The sequence below is a fragment of the Serinus canaria genome, chromosome 1A (genome assembly GCF_022539315.1).
Source record: "Serinus canaria isolate serCan28SL12 chromosome 1A, serCan2020, whole genome shotgun sequence".
In the NCBI taxonomy this organism is placed as follows: domain Eukaryota; kingdom Metazoa; phylum Chordata; class Aves; order Passeriformes; family Fringillidae; genus Serinus; species Serinus canaria.
This window is the reverse complement of record NC_066314.1, coordinates 25,901,599-25,917,801: the sequence shown is the minus strand read 5'-3', so window position 1 is coordinate 25,917,801 and position 16,203 is coordinate 25,901,599. Positions and strand designations below refer to the sequence as shown.

Below are 16,203 nucleotides of genomic sequence, written 5' to 3'. Positions count from 1 at the left end.
TGCTGCTCTTTGCAGAGGGTTAAGCAGAGCAGTGGCAGTGGTAACATACACAAACATTACATTTGCATACACATTTTTTTTTACTTGTGATGCCTTCCAGGATGTATTTTTTAACATTTTTAAATGATGGTCCAGATCACCTTGACACAAAATTGTACACTTTTTTTTTCTCTTATTTTTTTCCCCAGGAGTTTTCATATGAAAATAGCAGAAATTCAGTCTTTATACCTTAAATTTAAACAGCATTGTTTATGTTTATTGTGATGTCTCTGGCATGCCTTTTTACTAAACAGCAAGATGAATAGAAAAAAGCTGCTAAGTTTTGTTAGATAGATTTGGGTGATAAGTACAAAAGAAGAACCTGGATGGTCCCTTTTGTCCTTCCATTTCAGATTCTTCTGTTGGATATTCTCTTCGTCTTCCTTGTAACTCAACATTCTGAGGCTACATAATTACTTTGTTAATCTTTCCAGATAATAGTCTAGGGTTTAATCATTGCTTCTAATCCCTCATTTTAGTAGATAATATGGATCTCAGCTCTCCATGTCTACCAAGTCATGTGATCACACTAAACAAGGAAAGGTAAACAGAAATTTTGTTTAACAATAGCCATAAGAAATCACAGAAGCTCTAAAACGTATAATAAAATTATTCAATGTATAATGCTGAAGTCGATAAATTTTTTTTTCATGTTTGTCTCCAAAGCATCAAACCCTGATTTTAGTTACCCTAATGTAAGTCTGTGTCATTTACCCAGGAATGAGGGTAAATGACATTTATACAGCTCTGAGCTTGCAATAGAACCTGCTCTAGTGTGTTAAATATTTATAAATTGCACATTAACATCAGCACTTAAATATTGTTATCAATACTTACTGGGGTCACTTTCATTAGTGTGTGTGTGTGTGTGTGTGTCCCTCGGTGTGAGAACAGTAGGTTTGCTCTGTTCTTTACAGATGTGGGGGTCCAGCAGAAAGACAACAAGCAGTGGCATGTATCTGCTGCTGAACTGGGCAATAATCTAGTCCATTATTTAAACATGATCTTATTGGCAAGCACATTGGGTTTGTTTTATTAAAATTCCAGCACTTCACATTTTTATTAATCACTTTCCCAGTCCTATTCAGTTGTGTTCTGATGCCTGTGCTGTGGTACCCATAGCAACACTTGTTAATGCTAATGAAACTGCAACATCCTAAGCTCCCCGACAGAGCAGCCCTGTTAAATATGGCTATTAAGCACAGTTGTATTTCTGTTAGTTCCAGCTCCCAGCAGACACCTGCTCTGTAGAAACTCTGTTCTGAGTTATTAGGATTCGGTAACTTACAGCTTTTCTTAAAGCTGTCATTTAACTGGAATCAAATTCTCATATTCCTAGACAGAAAATGCTACGGAATATGTACAGTGTCTGTGAAACTGACAAGCTTTAGCTGTAGGATTAAGTGTTCTTTTGAAGTGCTCATTTGCATTCAATGAAAAAACAGGCAGGGTTGGGACTGATTGATCTTGCACATGGACATTTTAACTAAATATCATTCATAGTGTGTTAACAAGCAGAAGTAATAGGTAAATAATTCCTCATGAACTCAGTCTTAATTCAACTTAATAGAAGTACTTGAGGGCTTTAATATATCGAGGTAGGAGATGATTATGCACATTGAGTCTTCTTTCACTAGGAAGCATATTTGCTTGTAGTATTGGTGAGGACCATGACAGGGTGTTTTATTTTCATTATTCTGAGTTTTGGCTTTGAATACTGTTTATTTGGCAAGTCATTAGTCATCCATCTTTTGTGCTGTGGAAAACAAAGGAAAAATCCTGTAATCAGTGTAAAATTGCTTCCAAGAATATGACCACAAATTAGGGAATGCTGCTGTGCCAACAAATAGATGCTGCAGTGCCAAGGCTGCCAAACAGGGAAGCTGTCATGTATGCATTTCGAGTGTCAAGCCGATCCTTCTTGAAACTTTTACATCATCTCAAAAATAATTGATTCCAAGACAAAGCTTTAAAACTGCTCATTTCCTAAAGAGTTTTAAATGCAGCACTCTTTTGTGTGGAATTACCTATAGGAATACAGGTTGGTTCCATACTCTCCGGAAGGGTTTGGTCATTTTGGCAACTAAATGGTTTTGCCATGTGATCAGTGAGAACTTGAGGGAGGATGCTCTCAGCCTTTTTGTTTTCCATTCAGCATCTTTTGGGCTGCCAGTGTGGAGTTTGCCAGGTTTGCTAGGTGTCTTTTGTTTTCCTGTCATTCTTTCTTCCCTTTGTTCTTTACGTGTCTAAAATCCTGTCTTTTGCTCGTTATTTGAACTCCTGTATTCACCAGTATGTCTTTGTTGTGTTCATTTTTGTTTTAGGATCGTTTCAAGTTCTTGTGCTAATCTCCTCATAATATTAACCAGCTGTATTAATGAGATAATAAACCAGATTTGTTGGTAATGAATTGATCCATTCAACTATTGGATTTAATTAGAAAGACACTTAACATTCCAGCAGATGTTCTTATTTTGTTTCATTATCCTTGTGTTACCAACAATGGGATATTTACATCATTAAGTCCTCAGCCTAAGGCCTTGTTGCTGTGCCATAGACTACAAAAAATGACAGGAAACACATAAATATGTCTTAAGCAAATTTGTATTAATTCCTTTTTCATCATTTCAATTCTCAGACTTTGCAATGCCTTGAATTTTCAAAGTATTCTTCATTTAATAATAAATCGAATAATCTGTTTTAAAATAGTTAGATTTCTTCTTCCCTAGTTAAAACCCCTTGTCTTTGGACTTACCTCTTTTCCTCTAGTCTTGTGACTCTCATTCCTTTTTATCTAATGGCAAAGCTTCAGAAAGAAGGATGTGAGTGCCCCTGTCCTCAGCATTCCCTGCAGACCAGTTTATGGAGCTCCTCTCTCGGCTTGCTGGTTGCCTGCTGGAAGAGCCCTCTGCTCCCTGAGCTCTGGCACTTGAGGCACGGCTGCAGCACCTCAGGGCCAAGCTGTGTGAGTGAAGAGTTCTAACAGTGAGGTTACTTCATCCATCTGAGCCCACATACCTCCACTTGCTAGTTAGAGAATGTCATTCATGCAGCAGTGTTCAGTTTGTTCCCAGAGCTAGTGAGAGCAGATAGCTCAGATGTGCAACCAAGTAGAACTGAGCACAAGAGCTTTAGTGTGCATTTAGTGTGCATTTAGTGTGTTAGGTGTGCCCATGCTGACAGCAGTGGATTCTGCAAACTGAAGCCAGTGCTGAGTGTCCTTGTTAGGAAGCAGTGATAAAATCTTAGTGGCTCCTTTTCCTGTGTGTAATGCCTTTAAAGAAACCTCACACACTGTGGCAGGCTTATGCTAAGATTGTATGAGACAGCTGAGAGGAAGGTTCTCTTTCACCTTACTGCTTCTCACCATGCACTCCTTAGTTTGCTCTTGCCCTTGGTGGACTCTTGTGGCACCATTTTCAACATTCTTGAGCAAAAAGGGAGGAAGAAATGGTTCTTAATGGTAAAGAGCTGGATTGACTCATCAGAGGGTTTGGCAAGCCTGGGAGCCAGCTCAAGCAGAAGGACAATGGTTGATGGTTAGGAGTGATGGGATGAAGTCAGGATAATGAGACATCCCTGTGCTTCTTGGTGACAGCAAATGGTTACACTGGGGACCATCTCTGGGGACTTTGCCTTTCAAAACTCCCATTCAAAAGCCAAATCTTTCCTTCCTTTTCTTTCAGATAATAATATCTGTTGTACTGGCCATGACATTGCTGGCATATTGCTTTGTGATAATTGCATGTGTGATTGTGCAGGTGGAGTGCATTGCCTGCTCTGCTGTGGGCTGTGCTATAACTGTGTGGGTGGAACGTTTACTTAATTGTGCAAACCAACGTTGGTTTGGAGCTTAGAAAAATTGCATTCAAAAGTAAAAATGTTCCAGTAAGGAAAATGCATCCATTTTCACCTTGTTGCTTCACTAGCTGTGAAGATTAACTAGTCTATATTATAACAATTCTTGAAATAAAATGAGGCCATATAATTTCTATAACAGGCAGCCTTTTTAAATTTACTTTTTTTTCCCCTCACTTTTGTGATGGTGTATACAGTCCCTGTGCAGGGATCATTGTACTGGGTATCCTGTGGGTACTTATAAGAAAAACCAGTGCTTATTCTGGTTTTGAAGGTAAATTGTTTTCTATACCATCTCATTCTCAAATACCTTCAAAATATGTATTTTATTTTCCCCTGAAGAACTTGGTATACCTCTTAGTTTTACTTTCCAAAGAACATATTCCTCAGTTCTCTTCATTCTACTATTTTACCTTTTTTAGCTCTGAATTAGCTGTTAAAGACCATAGTTTTATCTGTCCTTTTAGAGGTTGAACAACATGGTGTCAGCTGCCAGTTCTGTGACTGAGAAAGGGATTTTCTTGTTTTCTGAGTTCAGAGGGCTTTCTGTGAAGCATTTGGGATGTCTCTTTGCATTACAGTCATGCTGCTTTTCTGTTAGGCAGAGAAGAAAAACTCAGGGGCAAAACATGATTAATCCAAAATTTAATGGATGGGTTTTATAAGGCTCTCTTCTCATAGGGAGTCTCATGACTGTGCTGTCATGTGCTGTCCCATCACTGACACAATAAGCAAAGGTGGTAGATTTTGCTGTTAATACACTTTTATTTTCCTAAGTGGTAAGCAGGAGGGCCAGCTGAAGCATTGCAGGAAATCTCATGTTATTTGAGCAAATTCTACCCAAAAAAGTGCTAGTCAGTGTTAACAAATGCAGAGTAACAGACAGGAGTGGACACACAAAGAACACGACCACTGTCTTGTGCATTAACACCTGATTCACAGCTTAGGAGACTTTGAATCATTGAAGAGAATTCTGTGGTTAATTCAATGATCCTAAAAGCAAGCAAAATACCAGAAATAAAAAGTAAATAGAAAAGAGATTAAAAAAGAAAAAACATCTGTTCTGATTTTGAGACATCAAAATCTTGATGTCCCAGTTTGATCTTGGACATTTTCAAGCTACCTCTTACCACATTACATGAAAGGCAGAGTAGAAGTAGCCTGAATTGAACCAGAACATCAAGGAAAAAGGAAAACTTTCATAAAATCATTACCAAAAAAAAATGGAAAGTTGATGCAAGTTTTTGTAGGTGTTAAAAGACCAAGAATTTCAAATAGTGCAGGAATAAGTCAATGGAGAAAAAAAATAAAAGCTGCTTATCTGAGGGGCTCATATAGCCTTTGACTTAAACTCTCCACAGTCAGACTTGTGGAAGACTATTCTATTTGTGTGATTATTGTTTGTTTGCCCTATTTTTGTACCATTCCTAGGTACTTGCTTCTCACCCTTGTCAGCCAGGGCACATGCACCAGAGGGGTGTTTAATCAGTCTCTGTGAAGTTATTCTTGTTGCAGTAGGTTCTAAGAGAAAAGCTTGCTACTTTTCCCTCATTTTCAAATGTCTCTGCATGTAGGAGTCTTGGAGTCTGAGAATACATCTGAGAGTTTTTATTTCCCTGTTAGCCCTAAGCTGTGCTATAGTTAACAGCTTTTATTCAGTACCTGTAGCCACTCTGCTCCAAATATAGAAACAAAATTAGCTGCTTTTGCAGAGATTTCAATATTATACTTGGATTTATTTGTATTTTTTGAGGTTTGTGCTACATTAGTCCAGTAAGTGCTGTGCTAAAGGCTGTGCATTTGTTCAGCTCTGTGCATTTATTCTCTTGTTCAGTGTTTTTGTAGCAGAAGAGTAAAAAGACATTAACATGGATTCCTTTTTCCTTTGCCTCTTCTTTTAAGTGCCTTCAAAAGAAATTGCATAAGCTTCTGCATTTGCCAAACTGCTCCAATAGCCTAAAGTTATTCTCTTTTAGCATTAGTGACTCTGAGCACCAAAAAAACCCTTCACCCCAGTTTATTCCTTTCATCAACTCATGGCTACAGTTAAAGACTTAGCAGTTCTGTTTTTCCAGCCCAAGCTGTTGTTATTCTCAAGTACCCTTACCAAACCAGGCTCCTTGTCTCAGTTTTGTACCAGTTCCTGCTGACACACCTGTCTGTTGAAAGTTGATTTCTTGAGGCAGATAGGTGCTTATTTATTTGTATTTCTAAAGGTTTAGATAGGTCATTGCAAGAGAGCTACACCAAAAATTAACAAAAAGCAGTGTTGCTGTTTACTGGGTAAGTGGAACTGGCTGACAGAGTATCTTCTCAGTTCACTTGGCATCAGCAAGTGCAAAGGAAATTAAGTTCTACTTTTCTCAGTAAACATGGTGTGATGCTTCTTCAGGCAACAGGACTGACTGTAACAATGGACAAAGCTGCACTCTTGCAGGTACCACCCATTTTGTTTGGAGATGTGACCCTTTCATGAGGATTGCTCTAGCACATGGTGTAGCCACTGCTGTTCTTAAAATAGGACAAAATTGAACAATTTCTGCAATGCCAGTTTAATAAAGAAATTTCTAAGGGAAGAGAATGAGCTGAAGTGTAGATAAAATTATGAGAAGAAAAGAGTTAGATTGTGCACAGCAGCTGCATTGCTCCAGGTACTACCATGCTCTGTGTGCTGCCATCTTTCCACAGTGCTTGGTTTTATGTGATAAATTGAATTCAGTGTAACCCAGCCATCAGTCTTCAGTCAAGTCAGTGCTTTTCCAGGAAATTCTGTTTTTCAGAAGTCCTGAGTAGAAGCCTCAGCAGTTGTGCAGGACATATATATATATATATATATATGTATTGTTCCAGGAGCAGTATAGAGCTGATAAAGCTGTGTTTCCTATGTTTTTATCCTCTTCCCCACCTGTGGCTCCCCCTCACCCTCAGTCCCCTGGGGTACCCCCACCATTGGAGCCATTGCCTGTGCTGAGGCTGTTTGGAGCTCTGCTTGCCTGTTCCTCTGCCTGAACACAGATTTATCACAAAACTCACAGGGGCTTCCCAGGTCTGCCTCTCAATGGGATTCTCCAGCCCTTCTTTGGTTAATTCAGAGTGTTGGCAGAAGGTGGGATAGAGCACTGATACATTAACATATTCTCCTAGGAAAAAAGCTAAATGACTGTAATTTTTAAAATTATTTTTCAAATTTTCCATGTGAGCAAGTTACCTGGCTGTCAGATTTAGTATACTTGCCAATGTGTAACATATATATGTGATTTTTGTAGGGTGGAAGTTACCTGGTAGATATTCATTAAGGTTCCTTTAACCATGTGTATTTTAAAATTCATGTGTGACAAAATAAGAGACTTGAGAGAATTCTTAATTCTTCAGATATCTTCAGAAACTGATGCCCAGAGGTTCCCTCAGAATATCAGAGATGGTTTTGCACTGTGAGGGTGTCTGAGCTCTGGGTTGCCCAGGGAGGTTGTGGAGCCATTTGCATATGGTCCTGTGTCAGATCCTCCTTGATCCTCCAGAGGTCCCTTCCAATCTCATCCATTCTGTCATTCCATGAAATTTCATTTTTCTACAGAGGTGTTCATGTCACTGCAGGAATCCAGAGACACAGAGTTTATTCTCCTGCTGCACAAGCTAACTTCGTAATACAGGAGTCCAGCACACCCATGTTTTCAATTTTCAGCTTCAAGAGGGCAGGAACATGGGGAGCTTTTTTCTGTTTGCTTTTTGTTATCCAAAATTGATGTATCTAAAATTGAAGATACATGTTGAAATTGGCATTTGCTTCCAAGATAAACCCTAAAACCCAAGACTGAGGTAGAATTAATTTTGAAAATAAACACCACAGTTTGCTTCTGGACAGCTGGAATTTGGTTAGGCTAATGAGGCTGACTGTTTAACTCTCTTGGTCAGTGTGTCTTAATGAATTAAACTAATTTATGCCAATGGAAGAGCTTATGAAGTTAGAGCAGTGTTGTTTAGATGGGGAACACACACATGCAACCCCAGGACAACATGTGGCAGTGACTCACCTCTGTGTGGTGTCACTTGGGGAATCTGTGTCTGGCTGGTACAGTGTGGTGCAAACATGGGCCATTCACCTTTCCACATGGAGCATGGCTGTCCCTTCCTCAGCATCTGGACAGCTACAAAGTGTTCCAATGGGCATAAGCACCCAGGGGCAGTAATCTTGATCAAGGATAGTCTTTTGTCATAGAACAGTAAATTAGATGTTAATGGGAAAATAAGGCAAGACAAATGCATATCTTCAAGAGCCACTCAGAAAATTATAGAAGTATTCTGCAATAAATAAAAGTATAATTGGGAAAATTAACATGCAAAACAGTTTGTGCTATACAGTCTAAATCCTTCCTGACACTCTGAGCACTGTGGCTCAGGGATCCACAAAGAATGCCTTCATTCATATCAGCAGGTAGATTAGATAGTGAGAAGAAGAAAAGTAGGTTTCCCATAATAAAATTCCTTTAGTAGTAAGCAGAGCACTTGGGTGTGACTGACTTGGTGTCAGCTGGGAGTTTCACTTGAGAAAGACACCTGAGAACTGTCCTGTGCTGGCCTCACACTGTCCTCCTTAGAATCAATGCAGCCAACCTGCTTACAAGCATCTTGCTCCTCAAATGATCCTTGCAAGAACACTGAGACTCAAACAGGTTTTACATGTACTACCTAAAAGTATTCTGAGAGATGTACATTTATTTACTTAGTCAAAATTAATTATTATTATTTTTATTCTTATTTTAGATACCGAGTGTATTTTGGAGCCTCTTTCTCTGCCAGAAAGTCCAGGTGGTGTTGATGCAGTAGAAAGTTCTCCCTATGTGCCTTGTATTTTCTGCAAAGAATGCTATGTCTTAGCAGAACAAAACCAGCTCCTGAAGCACATGATTATTGAGCACAAGCTCGTCATAGCAGATGTGAAACTGGTGGCAGATTTTAGAAGGTAAGGGCTATGTCCTTAAAAATGAGTGTGTATGTGTGCAGATGTTGTTGAAAGCTTTGGAAAAGTAGAGATCATCTTTTTTAAAAAGACATTGTGGGAGAATTTCTGCTTATGAGCTTTTTGCTGCTGGACTGTAAGGTTGTTTTCCTATTTCCCTCCCTCTCCCTAGTGCCTAGATATTTCTGGGACTAGGGAGCTCAGTTTTAGAATACATGGCAATTCCTGTGTTTGACATTTTTTATATATCCTGGGGTCTTCTCAGGTCCTGTCACTAATCAACAAGTTGTGTGCAAACTAGAAGGCTGGTTTTTAGCAAAGCCCATTCCAGACAATCAGCTTTCCTAATCTGGGGTTTTATTTGTGTAGGGCAAAGCTATTTCTATCCCTGTACAAAGTCCTAAAGCTGTGTATTGTACACAGAGGCTGCTCAGTGCAGGATCTCTCACATTCTGGGATGAGATTTGTTTGTGCTGCTTTAAGGACAGTATTCCCCCATCAAAATCACATTTAATCCTTAACTATGCTTTACAGTACTGTGATCTACACACACTGTGGCTCCTTCTACAGCTGTGTCATTGATCATCCCACCAGGGTCACATTTGGCTTTCTCCCTCTTCACTTCCTCCAATAGCTGCTATGGCCCCAGCTGCCTTGTAGCTTCAGAGACAAGGTACTTGCTTGGCATTTTGCTTTCCACAGTAATGTGTGGGCCAGGAGGAAGGCTGGGCAGTACCTGCCAGTCTGTAGATAGTTCTGCTGTAGTATTTAAGTGTTAGCAGATAAATTCTCAACTAAAATGAGTTTCTAGTAGGTCTTCTGTCACTAGTTATAAGTCAAAATCAAGACTTTGTGTCTATCAAAACTCAAAAAAAAAAAAAAAAAAGAAATAATACAATATCATTTAGGAAGAGAAATGAAAGTCATATAAATCCTTAATCAAAAGTGTGAGCTTAACGTTGCTTAAAATTGAAAACTGATGGTAGTTTTTGTTTGCTTTTCTGCTGAAGGCAGGCAGAAGGAGAATGTACTGCTCTTTGGAGATAGTACTAGTATCTTTGGGTAAGCAAAGGAATCAGAGCTGCTCAGTCATGGACCACCAGTCTGAGTGAGCTTGGGGGAATTATTTTGCATTAATAGAAATGTATTTTAAAATCACCCCTTCAAAAAGGGCCCATTTAGATTCTTTTTGCTGCTAATGCAATTGGAAGGTAGCCAAATCTTACAGAAAGTGGCCCCAGGACATGAAATGATGGAATTGTTGCTCTGAAGTGTGCTTTTTCTGATTTGCTGTATTAGTAAAATAGTCTAATACTATGCACAAAAAAGAGAATATATTCTGAAGTGTTGAACTGAGGTGTGGAATATACAGGATCAACTCTGTAAAGCAGTATTATTTTTATATTTGGCAATGAGTTACAGCCAGTCTTAGGAATACATTTCTTGACATAACTGCAAGAAGTGGATAATCCAGGAAAGACCAATGCTAATGAAAAATTTTTTTCTTTTCTTTTTAACTTTGAAGAGTAAAGATGAGTTGGCATAAGGGAAGAGGGAAGAGATAAGGGAAAGAAGCTTCTGCTTCATGACTCAACATGATCATCCTTCTGTCTCCCTGGAAGTATCACAAGGCATTGGTTTTATCTGGTCATTGATTATTTGGGTTAAGTCTTATGAAATGAAATCCCTAAACTGTAATTTCTGTGACACAGACAGTTATGGGTAGGTGCGTTTGTACCAGTGTTCATTTCTCTCAGTGCAAGGGAGAGACATTTATTAAATGAGCTCTTGAAATCTCTCCATTTGCACATTTATGTCCTAAAAGCTCAAGGATGACTTAGTCTGGAAGAATTACAGTTCTGTTTAGCAACTCCTTCAATGAGCATTGCAAACAGTGGAGCAGGCAGGGGGAGAACTAAAGACTCATTAATGACATCTGATAATGCTGCTGAGTGAGCCTCAGCCATGTGGGAGCTTCACTGTGCCCAGCTGTCTGCTGCACCACAGGTTGGTCCTCTCCATGTCAGAGTTAGCAGAAAGATGTGCTGATTCCTTGGCTGCTGCACTGGAAGTCCTCAAATCTATTAGGTGAGAATGGTAGAGGCAGTGTGAGCCACTATGGGATGTGATAGCTGTGACAAGCATTAAAAGCTGCAGCTATTTAAAAATGTTCTCATGGTAATGACATCTGATTTTTTAATCATCCTTTTCCTAATTTGGTGGCACAAAATAAGAAGAAATCACTGAATAGCCTTTACCTTACCAACATGATTTATATCATATGTGAGTATAAATTTAAACAAGCCCTTAAGCATTTTCAGATTATTTTTTATAGTAAAATTCTGACTAATTAGCAGAAGAGTTGCTTGGTTCCCTTCATCATATAAATGAAGTGATGATTTCTTCTTGGTTAGACAGTATCTTCCTAGTTCAGTGGAAATCTAATCTCAGTTGTGTTCTGTTGATGCAGCTGTTACACCAACACAGATAGTACAGAATGATTTTAAACAACTGTAGTTGATGGGTTAAACTTTCAAGATGTGTTTAGGTCTTTTCTTATTCTGTCTGCTGTCTTACCCCCAGGTGTTCAGGGACTTCATTTTTCTGTCTTTCTAGTTGTCTGCCAAGCTACAGCTTTCACTGTAACTCCACAGGAGACCTGCCAAAACCTGACTTTTGTCAAGTTGGTGTTTTTATGGAGTTTCAGCTTCCTGACTGCATCTTGCAGAACACAGAGCACAATATTTTGGGAATTTGAGAATGCTCTGTAATATATCTTTTCAGTAAAGATGCATCTGAGTGGCACTTGTGTGTGTAGATGTGAATAGGTCACAGTGTTTATGCAAAGCTTGGTGCAAATCTGCTTATTGAGTTCTTCTCTTTGACAGCATGGTTAAACCCAGTTTAAGTGAAACTGAATTAATTTCATAAAATTGAAAACTAACATGAAGGAAGAAAAAAGAGACACAGGAGTTAAAAAAAAGAAACAAAAACACATAATAATTTAGAGCATGAAAAAACACCAAGAGCTAATCAATTTTTTATTACGAGTTTTTCAGTGTTTCCTTTTTCACTGATCATCTCCCCCTTATTTTTAAAGCTACATTCTGTACTGGAAGAGGAGGTTTGCAGAGCAGCCTGTCACAGACTTCTGTAGTGTGATAAGAACAAATTCAAAAGCTCCATTAGGTAAGTATGCTGCTTGCTCACTCTCTGATGGGCAGATGATGTGATAATTTCTGGCATACACTGCTGCTTTGATCAGCCAAGTGTGTCTGACACTAGGGCAGAAAACCACAGAAGTAATGTTTAACTCTTAAACACATATCTAAGTTTACCTTTTCCAAGGAATACAGCACATGCTTCGGCACTGTGCTGCGTGAGGATGAGATCAGCACAGGCTTAAATGTGCTGTGAGCTGGGGCCTGTTGCCAATCAAGGTCTGGAAGCAGAGCTGATCACACTGTGCCTGGGGAGATGTTGGTGCCCACTGCATAGAATATCAGTGATGGTCCTTCCAAAATGATGAGAAGCATTCCCAGTGAGCTGCCTTTTCTGACTTCACCCTGTCCACCACCTGCGCTGATGCTGCTGGTTCTTCTTGGACATCAGGGCCACCCCCCCTTCCTTTCCCCTGCCACAGTGCTCCCTGCCCCAGGAGTGTCAGGAGATGGCATCTTCACAGAAGCCATACAGTTGTGCAGTTTTCTGGGCTCCACACAAGTCTGAAACCATAGTTCCCTGTTCTGCTGCATTGGTGTGGTGGCACATTCCATCCCTGGGACAGTGTTGACTGTGTGAAGGAAGAGTTTTTCTCACAGGCAGCTGATGCATTACTTTGGCTTTCCTTTGCTAACAGAAAAACACAGTTTACCTAAAATAGATAAGAACTTTAGGGCTTCTCTGCATCTTTAATTCTCAATGGAGACCTTAAAAAAGAGAGGAAACAATGTATACAGCTGGTGTCAGAGATGGTAAGAAAGTGGAAACTGAGTACAAAATGGATGAAGGTAATTTTTTAAATTATTCAAAGTAATTTTAAGAAAAGTAGCCCTGGAAAACCTGAAAATAATTTCAAAAATCATAATTTTGTTTCTCTTACAAACACTTGCCACTCAGTTTGAAAACTGCAAACCAAGCCCCTGAATAGCAGAATGACAAAATACCAATGAGCCTTCTCCTTCTCCTGCTCTTTCTCTCTCCCTCTCCTCACCCCTCCCTCTCCCTCCAGAAAATTGTTCATATCTTAACCCATTATCTTTTGTATTTTCCTACATGCTGAGTAACTGTAATTCCTTTGAATAAAATGTGTTGCCTTCTTCAATTGGATATGACCATAAATAGTAAAAAGGTTGCTAAGGATAAAGTATGTGTAAAGCATATAAGTAGAAATGTAAATTAGGCAAGTCTCAGTGTATGGTACTGTACAGTTGTGTATATCCACAGGTGGAAAAATATTTGATGGTAAAAGGTGATCAGAGCAAGGGGAGGATAAACCAAATTATGATAGCTACTGAAAACTAACAGTTACTTAGGGAAATAACTGGTAAGATAAAATTAAAGGTGATTTCATATTTCTTTCATGCTGACTTTAATCTGCAACCAATGTAAATGCTAATTGCTTTATATGTCCAGAAGAACCATCACAAAAATGAATAAAGCTGGTAGTGGAGAAAAGCTACTTTTGCCTTCATGCTCCAATATAAATAAATATGCACAAATATTTAAACATGTTTCATTAAATTATGAAATTAGAGTAACTGACTTTTATAGGTTAATAATCACATTCTTACATTGTTAATATATTCTAAAGTCTTAGCAAATTATCTGCCAGTAATGTTCAAAGCAGCTGCAACTTCCCATTCCCTACTCACACTTTTTAATCTCTTAACAGAGGAACAGGACAATTATTTTCTTTTATGTGATGTTTTACCAGAAGACCGATTACTTCGAGAACAGCTTCAGCAAAAGAGACTGGTAAGAAATTATCTTTTTTAAGGTAAACATTCCAGTAGAATAATAGGTAGTAACTTAGCAGACATTTTCAAGTGAAAGCATTTTTGCAAGATGGCAAAATTCTGAATTTTTTTTTAAGCTCATTTCCCTGGCTGCTGCACAGCCATACACAAATCCCCTGTTTATAGATTTTTCCTTGGGATAAATATACAGGTTGTGTGTCAGTGTTCTACTCAAGTGGAGAATACACTCAGAACACTGAAAAAGGTTGAGTGTGCTGAACATTTTTCTGCTTGCAAGGATCTGCAATGCATTGACACACTCTCTTTCATGTAATAATACACATCTAGGGAAATTAGCAAACTAGAACTCGGTGTGTGATACTGTGAGCAGAGAAGGTGATACTTACCTACAGAATCTTTGAGCAAGCTGTTTGTGTGCATTCTCACTCCCTCTCCCAGATCTCATCAATTCAGTCTCGTACTCACAAGCACCACGGTGTGTGAGTGGAGGAAGTCTGGAGAGTATTGTTTCTGTGAGATGCAAAGGACATGAAATGCCAGCTCTTGGGCCCACATGAACCATTCTGGTTCTTCTTGCCTGATGGCAACCTGTGGACAGACAGTTCTGTGGACAGACCTTGCTGAACTTTCAGGCATTGTCAGTTCTGAATGGATGGTCCAGCTTCCAGGAGTTTTAGTCAGATTGTTGGCCAGTGGGGTTTTTTCTGGTTTCTTGTTTGAAATGCACATCTGGAGTCTGGTTTTGCTGTTGGGCTAATTTAGAAATTCATGTTACATGGTACATAGCAGCCTTGTTGACAGTCTCCTCAGGTTAGGGTGCAGGGAATTCTGCTGAGATGCACAATACCCTGTGTCAGTACTCTGAGATGTTAGAGTGCAGCCCTTAGGGTCTTTACATTCCTCAGTTTAGTGCTGGCAGCCATGTCCTGAGAATTGTCAACACAGGCCTTTTAACCCTTTGTTATGCTCTTTCTTCTGGCATGTTTATGTTACGATTTTGTGCATACGCAGCATGCAAATAAAGACCCAGTAAGTGATGTGCGTTCAGGGAGGTTGTAAACTCTTCCTCTGTGCAGACAGTCAAAAGAAAACTCAACACACTCCTGGGTAGCCAGGTAGAGGTGACTTTGCTTGCTCACAGGGGTTGTATTTGTTGCTCACAAGAGATCATTTGCAACCTCAATGATTAAGTGATTTGAGGTTGAGGAATGCTATTTGGTGGTGGTTTTTCACAGTGCATCATTACTGCTCTTCTCTGTGTCCTTTACAGTTTTCTACAATCTTTTTGGGTTTGTGGAAGACACCCTGAATTTAGCATGTGGGCATGCAGTGTCATAATGATGTCTGTTTCCCAAGTGTATATCATGTTTGTGACTTTGAGGGAGGAAAAAGAGTTCTGATGGAGCATGCAGCTGATGTTTTCATAGAACCATCTTATTACAAATAATACCTCCTGCCTGCTATAAATTGGAGTGTACTTTTTTGGTTTTTAAAGGGCATTTGTTTCTGATTTTGTGGTGGATTTTACTGTGCAGTTCTGTACCAGCTAAGCCTTCTCTCCACTGCAGTGCCAAGGGCATGAGGACTCTGTTGGCACGTGAGCAATCTCATCTGCTCGGCAAGTAGACATTTCCTCAAACTCTGGAATGAGCGGAGAATTTAACCCAAAACAAGTGCTGGTTTTGTTTACAGAGTAATTAAATTAGGGAAGAAAGAAATATGCATTTTTATTATGGTGCAAAATAGTTTGCAGTTACACAGTTTTGAATATCAGAATTGTTTCCTCAGTTTTTAGAGGAGGATTTTGTGAAATCGAGCTGTAGCTGTAGTTGGGGCTAATGGAGTCACTGCTTTAGTTACAGCAATCAAGTCTGTTTATTTTTTCATTTCCTTTTGCTGCAATCTGAGTGTTGACTTGCAAGTTAAATAGATATTTTGCTTTTTTGTAAAGCCTTTTACCTCCAGACAAGTCCAGCAATTAAGAGTGAGCTGGCAAATGGGCTCATGTGAGTTGCATAGAATAAAGACCAGAACCATACAACTTCTGGTGATTTTTCTGTGTCCTTTGAATCCTAACTGCTGTCTCCAACAGCAAGCCCAAACAAGGACAAATGCTGTCTTTAAAATGTGCTGCCTGAAGCATTTCATTCTGCAGTTTTGAAACTCTAGATTAGGAATATTTCAGGCTGTATTGCAGCAGGGAGCTAGCCAAGGTGGATGTCATGCAGAGACATAATGGTGATTGTGATGTATTGAGAGAGGCCAAGGAATGAGCCTGAAGTAGGTTAGAGAGCACAGCTTGCTGAAATAGCTGAGAAGGCTGTGAAATATAAAGCAGATACAGTCTTTTGGAAAAACACGGTCTTGACA

The 16,203-nt window shown here is 39.3% G+C and overlaps 1 protein-coding gene across 1 annotated transcript in view; it reads left to right on the top strand.

Annotated features, from left to right (window-relative positions):
• The window catches only part of ZNF277 (zinc finger protein 277), a 39,918-nt gene that overhangs the window by 8,618 nt on the left and 15,097 nt on the right, over positions 1-16,203 (top strand). Inside the window, exons 2-4 of the mRNA XM_030238041.2 lie at positions 8,659-8,857; positions 11,955-12,043; positions 13,749-13,831. Of these exons, the coding sequence (XP_030093901.2) occupies positions 8,659-8,857; positions 11,955-12,043; positions 13,749-13,831 (371 nt within the window). The remainder of the gene's footprint in view (positions 1-8,658; positions 8,858-11,954; positions 12,044-13,748; positions 13,832-16,203) is intronic.